Source organism: Diospyros lotus, chromosome 8 (assembly GCF_014633365.1).
Source record: "Diospyros lotus cultivar Yz01 chromosome 8, ASM1463336v1, whole genome shotgun sequence".
In the NCBI taxonomy this organism is placed as follows: Eukaryota; Viridiplantae; Streptophyta; class Magnoliopsida; order Ericales; family Ebenaceae; genus Diospyros; species Diospyros lotus.
The window spans coordinates 17866999-17881641 of record NC_068345.1 but is presented as its reverse complement, the minus strand read 5'-3'; the positions used below and the strand labels follow the sequence as shown (position 1 = coordinate 17881641).

The 14643-nt window shown below is 36.8% G+C and overlaps 1 protein-coding gene across 1 annotated transcript; it reads left to right on the top strand.

The window, feature by feature from the left end:
- The first annotated feature begins 3161 nt into the window (after positions 1–3161).
- On the top strand, positions 3162–4457 carry LOC127808553 (uncharacterized). Its single transcript, XM_052347121.1, has one exon. It carries the CDS (start codon positions 3162–3164, stop codon positions 4455–4457), a length of 1296 nt encoding a protein of 431 aa, XP_052203081.1.
- The last annotated feature ends 10186 nt before the right edge of the window (positions 4458–14643 follow it).

Sequence of the window (14643 nt, the reverse complement as noted above, 5' to 3'; positions counted from 1 at the left end):
TACCACTCTCTGTAATCTAAATATACGTATATATATATTGTTCATGTTCAACGATTGAATTCAAGAGATGTGGGTCTATCTCCATTGTATATATATGTATTATACATGTACTGTGTGTATTTACATTGATGGGAAAGGATAAGAGATAGATGGCAGCTATGTACAAGAAAAGGAGAAAAGCGACCGCAACGACGCCATAGCATCGCTGATTGCGATCGTGACCGATATTTCACTGTGGCCGTTTCAGTTTCTTGTCGTGGCCATGGCAGATATCTTTAACAAATAACTATTAAAGATATCTGTTAAGGATATCCGTAACAGATATCTGTTAAAATATAAAAAATTTATCAAAATATTTTATTTTTTATCAATAGTTAAGTCCAATTATGCATTAAAAATTTATCAAAATATTCTTATATATAAACCCTTCCTATTGTCTTATTTATTATTAATAATCGATATTGTTGAACTGATATCTATCAATAACTGATATCGTTAAACCGATATTTATCAATAGCCGATATCGTTATACCGATATCTTTAACAGATATCTTTAACAAAACCGATATCTTTAACAAATATCCTTAACAGATATCTTTAACAAAATCGATATCTTTAACAGATATCTTTAACAAATATCTGTTACGGATATCCTTAATAGATATCTTTAACAAAATCGATATCTTTAACAAATATCCTTAACAGATATCTTTAACAAAACCGATATCTTTAACAGATATCTTTAACAAATATCTGTTACGGATATCCTTAACAGATATCTTTAACAAAACCAATATCTTTAACAGATATCTTTAACACTTATCTGTTAAAGATATCTGTCATGACCACGACAAGAAACTAAAACAATCACAGTGAAATATCAATCACGATCGCAATCAGCGATGCCATGGCCCTACTGCGATCGTTTTTCTCATTTTCTTGTACATGGCCGTCATTTGTCTCTTCTCCTCTCCCATCAACACAAATACACACAGTATATGTATAATATATGTATACACAATGGAGAGAGAATAAGAGAGACCCACATCTCTTGAATCCAATCATTAAACATAAACAATATATACACATATATTTAGGTTACAGAGAGTAGTAAAAGAAAAAAAATGATAGATGGATATATATATATATGTACCTTATTATATAGAGTAATAGAGAGAGAGAAGAAAAGATCTATTAAAAAAGAAGAAGAAAGAACACGGAAAGAGTTAACTTAAAAGTAAGTGTATTTTTGTCTAATATACATTCAAAAGTCCTATTTTTACAAAAATTTGTAGGGAAATTTGCAAAAATAGGATTGTCGGCAAAGAACTTTGCAAAAAAAAGACTCTTAAATTTTTTTTGCAAAATTAGGACTTTTGAGAGTTGAATAGACTAAAATGCCCCCGATTTAAATCAGCCTATGATCCCCTTCGTCTTCTTCCTCTCACACGCATATCCCAAATCGCCCCGCCAACCAGAACATCTCTCTCGCTCGTCCTCTGTTCTAAGCATCTAGGGTTGTTGTTTCTTCATCGGTCTTCACATTCAAAGCCATTGCAGGTAATTTCAAAGTGTTTTACCCTCTTCGATGCATTTTTTGTAATAACTACGTAATGGGTATGCAAATGAACCTTGCTCTAGTTCTGCATTCTAAAGCTCGATTGAGTGAAGGCTATGCATTTCACTATAGGTTCAAACCAGAAGCACACCCAAAAATGTTTTATATCCGTTCGGTTTCTATATCGGTACCCAAAAATGTTTTATGTACCGGCATCATATATCGGTATAATTATATCAGTTTTAATTTAATGTAAACCGATACATAGTAACCGATATACTTCCTATTTCAACTACTGTATCAGCATAACTATATCGGATCTAATTTTACTTGAACCGATATATAATAACCAACATATCCTTGCGCAACCGATATTGTGAAACCGATATGATCGATGATAACTAACTTTTTTTACTTACATCCAACCGATGATTTTTTATAATATACAGGAATGGCAGCTCACAGACCTATATTTCTACTTGTGATGTATGGAGGTCGGTGGGATATTGATAGAGGGGAATATAAGTACGTGATCGATAAATGTTGTTGTGTAATATGTGTGCATCTAGGCTTCACATTGACCAATTGGTAACCAATTGGTAAGTTCCGTATATAAAAGGTTCAATTTTAGTCCTGCTAAGAAGTCGGTTATGATGAAGTACAAGTTTAGGACTCTAGATATATCGGCACCACCAATGCAGATTCAAAGTGATATGGATGTTAAGTGCTTTATAGTGAAATGCTCTCAGATAGAATCTAGAAGCTCATTATGTGTTGATTTTGTGGACAAATTAAAATCGAGTACACAGCTGAATGAAGAGGTTGCAGAGAATCAAGGATGCAGTAATTTGCCGGTGATACGTTTGGGCAGCGATAGTCCAATATGGTCGAACAACGAGGCCACAAGGAAAATGAATATGGAAGGTTTTCACCATGATGTTAATTGTGATGATCCTGTGGATGGGAATGGGCTTGAAGAAGTCAATTGTGATGATGGTGGACATGGTGCTGAAGATGTTTTTAATTGTGATGATGCAACAGCAGGGTCTGAAGAAGTAGAAGTTTTACATGGGATTGATGTTGAAAAATTGGTCCATATCGATGTACAAGTTGATGATGGCGCTAGGCAGCCTACTTTTCTCCCATCTTCGAGATTATCAAGGGTTAGTTCGGGAACATCGTCCCAGGTGTCAGAAGTTGAGTTAAACCAAATTTTTGCTTCAAAATCTGAATTGCATCAAAGGATGAGTTTGTTGGCATTGAGAAAGAATTATGAATACAAGATGGTAAAGTCAACTACAAAGGTATTGTACATGAAGTGTAAGCACGAACAATGTCAATGGCGGTTGAGGGCAACAACGCTTAGCACTTCTTTTGGTTGGGTAGTTAGGAAATATGTAAATACTCATTCATGTTCATCTTCAATAATGTGGCCTGGTCATTTCCAAGCGAAGAGCAGAGTAATTGGTTCTCATGTAAAACCCTATTACGAGGATGTTAAGCGTATTATAAGCCTAAGAACATTATCAACGATGTTCACAAGGAATTTGGGGTGAACATAAGTTATTCAAAGGCATGGCGATCGCAGGAAAAGGCTTTGGACATGATCCGGGGGCGTGCGGAGAAATCATTCCAGTTGCTGTCATCTTATTTGTACATGTTGAAATTGAAAAACCCTGGGACGATTGTTGAAATCGAGAATGACAGTGAGAGCAGATTCAAGTACCTATTTATGGAAATTGGTTCATGTCTTGCCGGATTTCGTAGCCAAATGCAGCCCGTAATTGCAGTTGATGCTTGCTTTCTCAAGGGTAAATATTTTGGTAGTTTGTTTGTTGCCACATGCAAAGACGGTAACAACAATGTATATCCTATAGCATGGGGAGTAGGAGATTCCGAGAATGATGCCTCATGGGAATGGTTCTTCACTAATTTGCGATCAGCAATTGGCCATGAGATACCTGATTTGGTATTTGTGTCTGACAGGCATAAAAGCAACAGTAAGGCGGTACTGACGGTTTTCCCTAATGCACTACACGTACATTATATATATCACATTGGCCAGAACGTTAAGGGTAAATTCAAGCATGAAAATGTGCATGCTTTGTTCTACAAGGCAGCGAAGGCTTATCCAGAATCAGAATTCCATGAATTGTTTAACGACCTCGAGCGATATGATCCAGCCGTCAGCACCTATCTTAGAGAGGCCAGCTTCAGTCGTTGGGTACGTGCCTATTCGGATGGGAAGCGGTTTGATATAATGACGACAAACATTGCAGAATGCCTCAATACAACTTTGGCGGATGCACGTAAATTTTCTATTCAATGTTTGATGGAGTATATTAGGAATATGCTGCAACAATGGTTTTATGAGAGACGGGGTCATGCTAGTAAGATGGCTAGACATCTCACCTCTTGGGCTGAAGGACAAATAGCCAAAAGATTTGCATTATCCCAATATTGGCTGTCAGAACCAATTGATATGTATAGATTCAATGTCAAAGATGGTAACTCCGGTGGCATAGTAGACTTGAAGGCGAAAACTTGCACATGTCGAGTGTTTGATTTCGACAAATTGTCATGTGGACATGCCCTAGCTGCTGCACGTTCACGTAATATTGACCTATACACTTTGTCATCCGCATACTACCAAACAGAGGCTCTGTTGTGTGCCTATGTCGATCCAATTATGCCGGTGGGCAGTCAGGCCGATTGGATCGTACCGAACGAAAGAGCATCTGTTAATTTACTACCTCCGGCAACTAGACGCCCATGTGGAAGACGCAAGACATGCCGAATTCCTTCAGCCGGTGAAGGGGAAGAGGAGGGTAAAATGTGGTCGTTGTGGTCAAATTGGCCACAATCGCCAAACTTGCTCAAATCCAATAAGTCTGGATGAAAAAAATGAAGGCAACAGTAAAGGTGCAAGAGTGGATCATGTTTGACTCGTCTCACACATATGCTTGTATTGAACCCATATATTTGCTTCTTTCACCAATGTTGTAATAAATATTTAAATATACATTCAAATATTTAACAACCATGGAGCAGGTATCATTGCAGTATTTAAAAAGAAATTCTTTGGTGATCGATATCAGTTCGGACATATCAGTTATCATCACTATTTATGTAAACCAATGAAACAAAATTGTATATGGAATCCGACAATCGGTAACAGACACATTGTATGTGGAATCCGATATATTAGCATTAATATCTGATCTATATTAACCGACACATCCATGTCCTAACACTATCGATTATAAGAGACCGATCTAACAAGGAACATAAGTTTAATTTATAATTAAAAATCGATATCGGTTATATACTGACGTATGCAAAATTCTGTTATAGGGTATCGGTTCTTATGTATCGGTCACATAACCGACGTACGATAACCGATTACAATGAATGAGAAGGATATCGATTTGTTTGAATCAATCATCGGCCGATATTTTACAAACGAATAACCTTTGTATTAGGATATCGGTGCATATAACCGACGTATGTAAACCGATGAAATAGAATAAAAAGGATATCGGTAATTTACATCGGTATTTGGTCGATATGTTGTACCGATATCGGTATAGATGTTTATTACCTACTTTGGTTTCATAACCAATATCAGTGCATGTAAATTTAAATTCTCCAATCATATTACAATACTCTAGATGCATTTATAAATTATATTAAATTTAAATGTTTATTACAATAAGGTAAATTTACAATTATATTACAACTATGTTCAACGAATGATAACAATCATTGCAACTATTCCAATAACCTGTACACAATATGTACTATGCAAAGAATGTAAATTTACAAATAACTACAAATATAATTGTTCAGTTCTTATTTCTCTTGTTGTCTGTTTTATCTGCAATCATAGCTGCAAAATTCCTTGCATCCAATATTGCAAACGTATAAAGCTCCCAAGCCATTCGAGTTCTGAATTTTGAAGCTTTTGACTGGGTCATTTCTACAATTGGTTTGTTGTGGGCCATTAATTTCATCCACTTCAGAACAAAAATTCCACAATCACCACCCCTGCCAATTACAAGCAAGTTGCAAAAATCAATAGGCATCACAATCAAAATAACTATAAATAATAAAAATAAATTAATGTTGCTTACCCAGTTTGCTACGGAGCATCCTCAATCTTTAATTCTCATTTATCCTTCACACTAAATCCAGGTTTCAAATCTTCGTATCCACATTTTGTTAGAAGTTTTGGTATCATCTCTACCATATATTGAAACGTCTTTTCATAACCAATGGGTTTGGTAGAGAAGTAAACATGAACACGTTAAGCGCCCAAATCAACCCTAACCAGAACCCAGTGATAATTATCGATGTTTGCAGGGCAGAGCACGTTATCCGCATTCAAAAAAGGGTTGGAGTAACCTATCTCAGCCCAAAAAAATACAACAGGGATGTCGTGATCATCCCACGTCTTCCATTTGCTTGCCTTATAAAGATCCCAATCACTTTTCAAGGCTTGTTGTGTGAGGTCAAAATGATAAATGGTTAATTTCTAAAATAAATAGTTAATTCCATATAAATATTTTGATATATACTGATTTTTGTATAACTTATGGCAAATGTTGTATCAACCAATGTTAACTCCTTATTGTAAGTATGCGATTCTTTCATTCTCTTGTTAAGCATGTACACATAGGCGTCCATGTGCTGCAAGGATTTAAACAAAATATCATAAACACATATCAATTATAAATAAATGATCGTAACAGACATCAAATACCGATATATAAGTACATTACATTATTGGTAACATAAATCGGTCATTAACCGATATATAAATACTGATATATGAATGTCGATAAAGGTTTCATGTAACACCCCAAATTTTTCGAGCGTGTTATAACTTAGGATTTCGGGAATATAAAAATTTTTCATATCACAATAGCTGACATACATCACACAATATCCCAAAAACCCTAATTTTCACATTTTCAGCTTAACAAACCCATTAATCGAATAGCTAAGACAGGCGTTAAAATCTCGAATGCGGAAGCTAGATCGAACCTGATATGGTTCACAACCATAACACTTTATTTATCATAAAATTGTTCAAGACGTCTACAAAATATATTACATGGACATCATCAAGTGATAACTGAACATCTTAAACATGTCCAAAATTACATAGGTTCGCACATAAACAAAAATATGCTAAGCATGATACAGACAGCAGATTAAACTTATTCTTCAACTACCTCATTTCCCTTAAGAGCCGCTCGTCGAACCTGGAACGTTTGAATATTCCAGGGACATAGTCCAATTAGAAGATGAATCTTCTAGTGAGAAATTCCAAAAACAGTTTATATAGATGCATGATCAGGTATAAAATGTATGAGAAGACAACGAGAACTACTCCGAAGTGCCTCGTGAACACGTGAACGAGAGCTTTCTCAATGGTGCACGCATAGCTCCTCTCGGGAGGTCCCTAACCATGTCACTTCGGCCCGACCTCATAAAACTCATGCAAACACCACATCCGTTGTTCCTTAGACTCACGGTCTTCCCCACGAGAGCTTTCTCAATGGCGCATGCATAGCGCCTCTCAGGGGATATCCAACTTTTTTCCTCGGCTAACAACAAATAGGTGCAACAGTATGGCCACACGAATTTTATAAATGCAACAGTTAAAAAGCCAATAGCATATATTTTTCAGAAAAATACATTTCATATATGCAACATGATTTCACGTAAGAAAATAACAAGAGTTTATGTATAAGAACTTCACAAAACACATCTCATGCAATAGAAGTCTCTCATAAGAGAATAAAAATAGGATTTGGAGTATAGGAGTCTCACCTTGTTGGTTTATCTCTTCGACGGTATAATTTCACGGCAAATGGCTTAGGTTTCTGCAGAAAACACATGTTTTGGTAAATCTAACCTCAAATATTTTTATATAGGGTTGAGGGGTATTAAATTAGGGGCATAACTGAAAAATTTGGAGGAAAATAGGACTCTCACGTGCCCTCATGTGCCCTGGAAAGGTGGGCCACGCGCCTTCACACGCAACCATTTTCCGGCGTGTGTAACTCATGCGCGGGCACCAGATTTTGGACAGCAACGCCTCGTTTTCGTATTTCGGCCATATCTCCCTCGTTTTAACTCCGATTCAACCCCCGTTTGAACCTATGCGACCCTCTCTTCCCCCTCTATAGGATTATAAAAAATTTCAGACTTACCTCACTTTTTTTCTGACTGATTTTAACGAATTCCGGCGAAAACCAGCAACTCCGACGAGGCTCATTCTCCGCCACTTTCTTCCCGCCTTCTTCCCAAACTTCCTTCTCTCTCTCTAGAGCAACCTTCTACACTTAGAGTGCTTCACTCCTCAAAGCTCTCTTGGATGGTTTGGGAACAACCCATGGTGCCTATTTATAGATTACTTGAACCAATCATATTATGCCACTTGCCACTTGTCACAATCTTAGCCATGGACTCCAAAGACTCAAAGATATATTTGAATGGCTTTTCAAATCCAAAACTATAATGGATTGAACTTTTGAGATCCAAGCTAATTCCCCAACTTCTTCCAAATGACATTTTGGCCCTTATTTCAAGTTCTCAAACTTTAATATTTTACCACATAAGCTCCAAATTTCATCCTTATTTTATTTGGATAATTCTCTAATTATATTTACACCCTCAAACATCAAATTTATCGAGATACTTAAAATCTCAAAATTAATAACTCAAAATTACTCGATATGTACAATTTTCGGGAAGCCCTTACCATCATTCGGTCTTTTCAGGCTATAACTTAGGTTAACCGAAAACCGTCTTTTATTTTATTTCTTTTAGCGCCATAAATATCGCCTCAAGACGTTCATAAAAAATATACCTTTGTCCTTAGGTATCTAAGCTCCAGGGCACTCCCTGTGACCGATTTGGTCACTTGTTGCCATTTCAAGTATATTTTTTGATATTTTAAACTCACTTAAAATACATGGCAATCTTACGAAAATATGGAGTATTACATTTCATAACCGAAATATACAAGCAATAAAATAGTCGGTAACATATATCGGTCATTAACCGATGTATGAATACTGATATATGAATTTTGATAAAGGTTTAGTAACCGAAATATACATAGCAATACAACCATCGGTAACATATATCGGTCATTAACCGATATATGAATTTCGATAAAGGTGTCATAACCGATATATAATTACCAATACAACTGTCGGTAACATATATCGGTCACACACCGATATATGAATACCAATACATGAATACCAATAGCAGAATTACTATACAATTAGAGAATTACTTACCTCATATTAGAGCCACTTGTCGGTGTGGTGATTGTATCAAAAAAGTCCTTATTCATTGAACAGAAGCTTGCGATTACAGTTGATGTCCGACTATTTGGCTTTTTCATATATTTTTCAAAGGACTCCCAAATAATACCAATTGGAGCACTTATGTCTAGGGGGCTCAGCTTGTCAAGCTTAGAGGTGTATATGGGTGGTCATTTGTCCTCCGTTTCAGTATCGAGCTTCAATATTGATTCAATTAGCCTTTTTCTTTTCTACCCCTTCTGCGTACGTCTCTTTTTATACGTCTCCTTAATAGGACTTGTTGAACTGACTACTTCTAAGGACACATCCGTCATACCCTCCCCATACTTCCTCAACTCCCCATCCTTCATTTCCTCATTTTTCTCCTCTACATTCTCCGTCTCATTCTTCACCTTCTCCGTCTCCACATCCTTCCCCACCTCCACCTTATCCCCCTACTCCACCTTCTCCAACTCCTCCACCTTCTCCACCTCTATTTCTATCCCCACCTCCGCCGCCTTCCCCTCCTCCACCTTCCCCCCATCCTCCACCTTCTCCACCTCCATTTCATTCCCCACCTCAACATCTTCCTCATTCCCCTCCCCATCCCCATTCTTCCTCTCCCCCATAATCTCCACCTTCCCTCAGAATATTTTTAATAAATCCATAATGTTACCTATATCCCTCTTCACCTCCATCTTCATCATTCCGATCTCTCTATTCACCTCCATTTTCATCACTCTGATCTCCATTTTCAAATCTTGAACTTCCCTACTAACTTCCCCAACTTCCTTCTTTATACATTGTAAATAATTCTTTAAAGTTTTTATTTTCTTCGGCTCCACATGCATTTTCTTTGATTCACCACTTCGTTCTTCTTTTTCTTCTACTTCAACCACATTTTCACCCCTTCCTTCTCCTTTAACGATATTTTCTCCTTCTTCTTCTTCTTCTTCAGCTTCATCTTCTTCTTCTTTAGCTTCATCTTCTTCTTCTTCTTCAACCTCCACATCATGTGAGTTGTAAAAATAATCTGCACGTATCTCCTCTTCTGTTGGCACCATATGGATAACATTTTTTTTAAAAATTCCAAGCTCCGCAATTACTTCTTAGGAGATCTTCGAAAGATAAAGTTTCCATTTCTTTATTCTTGGAGCTTGAGGGCCTTCCCTTATTCTTTTCACAATTTCCAGGTCAACCAAATGTGGCATGATCTCAAACAAAAAGATCTACAATTGAAAAAAAAATGATTTAAATTAGACACATCGGTTATAAATATCGGTTAATAACATACATATCGGTTAAATCAATCGGTCAATTACCGATATTATATAACCGATATCCACATTTGCATCGGTTATAAATATCGGTTAATAACGTACATATCGGTTAATCAATGACATATCGGTTAAAAGAATCGGACAATTACAGATATAGTATAACCGATATCTACATTCGTATCGGTTAGTCCACATCGATGTTCCACCGATATATCGATTAGTCCACATTGGTTAATAACAGACATATCGTTTCACATCATCGGAATGACAACGACACTAAATCTCTATATCTCTATATCACATAATAAATCAATACCTATATGGTAAATGGGAAACCTCCAATGGAATACGTCTTATTCTTAGCGTTCTATTTGAACTCATTCAATATGCCTTTTCTGGCACTCTCTGTAGTAGTGATAAAGGAGTCGGTTGCCCAAGGGAATCGGTTCAACTCATCCCAGTGAGTGGCCAGGTGAAAATACCTGATATCCACCCTCGTGGCATAAGCCTTGGAATTTATTTCCCATATCATCATCAGATATGACATGGATAGGAGCTCGTCATCAGAACACTCCACCTTTCCGCTAACAATATTCTGATGAAACACCTTCATTAAACTCGACCCTGAAACCCAATCTTTAGGTTGCATTCGGGGAAAAACTTGGCAAATAATTGTGGGGGCTCTTTCAATATGATTTTTTGCTTCGCTGCTTCGCTATTGCCAAACTTCAACCCCTGTGATCAGCGCAAACGCCTCCCTCCCAAATTTTATTTCCTGACCTCTGACCCTGAAGAACAATGATCATTCCCTGTCTATCTTTTACAACAGGCTTAACAATAGCCTGTGGACTAACTGAATGCTCCAAGTTAGTCCATCTACCCCATATACAATCTAGCCAAAAGCAGATGCCTTAAACAATTCCTTCAGGCGAGGATTCTTCTTCAGTATAGTCCGAATGCCATCAACGGTGCCTTCAAAATGATCATTTCACGTGACTCTGGCAGTGAAATACTTGTTGACCTCCAAGTCGTTATCCCTTGTCATCTTCTTCTCCGTGTTATTCACTGACGTTTCCACCTTATCACTGTTGTTCTTCTCGAACGACACACAACATGAGTGTGCCATCAGAAGCAAATAATAGCAATGAGCGACGTCAATGTAACCTCTTCAGAACTTCAATTTCAGGTGCAATCAATGGAAATGGGAAGCAAGAGCGACGCCGATGTAACTGTAATGGAGCAGTCGAAGTGCAACCAAGATGAAGAGTCCCATTTTAGCAGGAAGGGCATTTATGTTCAATAAAAAAGCAGTCCAATCGATGCGTACATTGGTCAGTGCATATGTCGAAAAAAATTCAAATTTTTTATTGATATCGGTAAAAAGTATCGATATCAAAACCGAACCATCCTTACCGATATAATATAAATCGATGTGGCTATTAGGATATCGGTTACGATATATTGGTAAAAATCGATGTAGTTAGCTGATATCGGTACACCGATATGACAAAGACCAGCGATGTGGGCAACGTGCATCGATTACCAACGAATGTGGTTTAACCGATAGGCTTCAATATTTAAGTGAATTTAATATTAAAACGATTCACTTCCCAATGTCTGCACCGGTAGGACACGTTGGCTACTGGAATTAAATGCATTCTAGATACTCAACAAATATTAATAATGATGTCCGTTGCAGACTTCCAAAACATTATAATCCAATATAATATCGGTTCCTTGTATCGGATTTAAACCGATACACAGTATCCGATATATCACTCGTTATATGATGTATATCGGTCACTATGTTCGGTTACTTAACCGATATGTAGACACCGATATTTAAATGGTTAACGACAAAAAATTAAATATTTGTCCGTTGTACTTTCGAATGTCAGCACCAATAGGAAATGATTACTCTATAAATATCGGTCACCGATACGACAATATAGAATGATGTCGGCAACATGTATCAATTCTAAATCGATATGGTTTAACCAACCTCCTTCTTACATGTTACTATCGCTGCGAATATATCGGTAACTTAACTGATATGTAGACATCGATATTTAAATGCTTAATAACAAAAAATTAAATATTTGTCCTTTGTACGTCCCAATGTCAGCACCGATAGGACAGACAGCTCTATAAATATGGCTCTCATCACGTTTGAGAAAAATTGAGAATTCGGGAAGACGGAAAACCTTTGAAGACGTTGAAGGCGTTGGAGATCACCTTGAAGATGTTATTCCTCAATGAACTGAAGTAGAAGCTAAGGAAATAAATCTCTTTCTTCGAGCTTCTTGGAAGCTAGAACCAGGTTCATTAACAAACAGTTAGTGATTGCTCTGACCACTCTGGATTCTTCAACCTCCAAATACATTGTCAAGCCAATACTTTGGCAATGTATTGGGAGGTTGAAGAATCCAGAGTGGTCAGAGCAATCACTGTTTGTGAATGAACCTGCGCTAGCATCCAAGAAGCCCGACAAAAGCGATATATTTTCTGGCTTCTGTTTCAGTCTCCCAACCATTAGCCTTTTGCCTTTTGTTTCACCCTGAAGACGTTAGAGATCAACTTGGATAAGGTTAGTGATTTCTCTGACCTTTCTAGGTCCTTCAACCTCTAATTGCCAAGGCTATACTTTGGCAATGTATTGGGAGGTTGAATGATCCAGAATGGTCAGAGCAATCACTGTTTGTGAATGAACCTGCGCTAGCATCCAAGAAGGCTGACTCTAGAGGGACCTGCAATAGAGAGAGACAATTTTTTTTATTTATTTTTATTGAATTAATGATTTGTTAGTCCTTCTGTAATGTTATTTGTGTATAAATATGAAATTTGTGTATAATACGACATTAGTCTTTATCGGTCACGTACTTATATGCACCTCTATCAGCATTATATTCCCACTGACCTCCATACATCACATGAGCTGCCATTCCTGTAAATTAGAAAAAAAAAAACATCGGTTGGATGTAAGTAAGTAAAGAAAGTTATCAGTTATATCATGTTATATCGGTCTCACAATATCGATCGCGCAAGGATATGTCCGTTATTATATATCAGTTTACGTAAAATTAAATCGATATAGTTAACCGATATATTATTTGTTATTGGTTGTAAATCGATTAATATGTATCAGTATACATTAAATTTTAATCGGATATACCGACATATCATTCGTATATATTATGTTCGTACGTGTTACAATCGGTTCGAATATCTAGGTAAATGGTTAATGACAAAAAATTAAGTATTTATCCGTTGCACTTCCCAATGTCAGTACCGATAGGTAAGGACTGTGCTATAAATATCGGTCACCGATATGACAATATAGAATGATGTCGGCAACATGTATCGATGACAAACCGATATGGTTTAACCGACATCCTTCATCCCTGTTACTATCGGTTCACTTCCCAATGTCTCCAAGAGATTAAAACGGTTCACTTAACAATGTCTCCAAGAGTTATAATCAGTGCGAATATATCAGTAACTTATCCGATATGTAGACACCGATATTTAAATGGTTAATGATGAAAAATTAAGTATTTGTTCGTTGCACTTCCCAATGTCAGCACCGATAGGGAATGACTGCTCTATAAATATCGATCACCGATATGAATTATAGAATGATGTCGGCCACATGTATCGATTCTAAACCGATATTCATTAACTGACATCCTTCGTCCATGTTACTATTGGTGCGATTATATCGGTAACTTAACCGATATGTATACACCGATACTTAAATGTTTAATAACGAAATTAAATATTTGTCCTTTGCACTTCCCAATGTCATCACCGATAGGAAGGACTGCTCTATAAATATCAGTTCAAGTAAAATTACATCTGATATAGTTATACCGATACAGTAGTTGAAATAGAAAGTATATCAGTTACTATGTATCGGTTTACATTAAATTAAAACCGATACAATTATAGCGATATATGATGCCGGTACATAAAATATTTTTGGGTACCGATATAAAAACCTAACGGATATAAAACATTTTTGGGTGTGCTTCTGGTTTGAACCTATAGTGAAATGCAAAGCCTTCACTCAATCAAACTTAGAATGCAGAATCAGAGCGAGGTTCATTTGCATACCCATTACGTAGTCATTACAAAAAATGCATCGAAGAGGGTAACACACTCTGAAATTACCTGTAATGGCTTTGAATGCGAAGACCAACGAAAAAGCAACAACCCTAGATGCTTAGAATAGAAGACGAGCGAGAGAGATGTTCTGGTCGGCGGGGCGATTGGGGATGTGCATGCGAGAGGAAGAAGACGAAGGGGATCGTAGGCTGATTTAAATCGGAGGCATTTTAGTCTATTCAACTTTCAAAAGTTCTAGTTTTGTAAAAAAAAAATTAAGAGTCCTATTTTTGTAAAATTCTTTGCCAGCAGTCTTATTTTTGCAAATTTCTCAAATTTGTAAAGTGTCTTATTTTTGCAAAGTTTTTACCGAGAG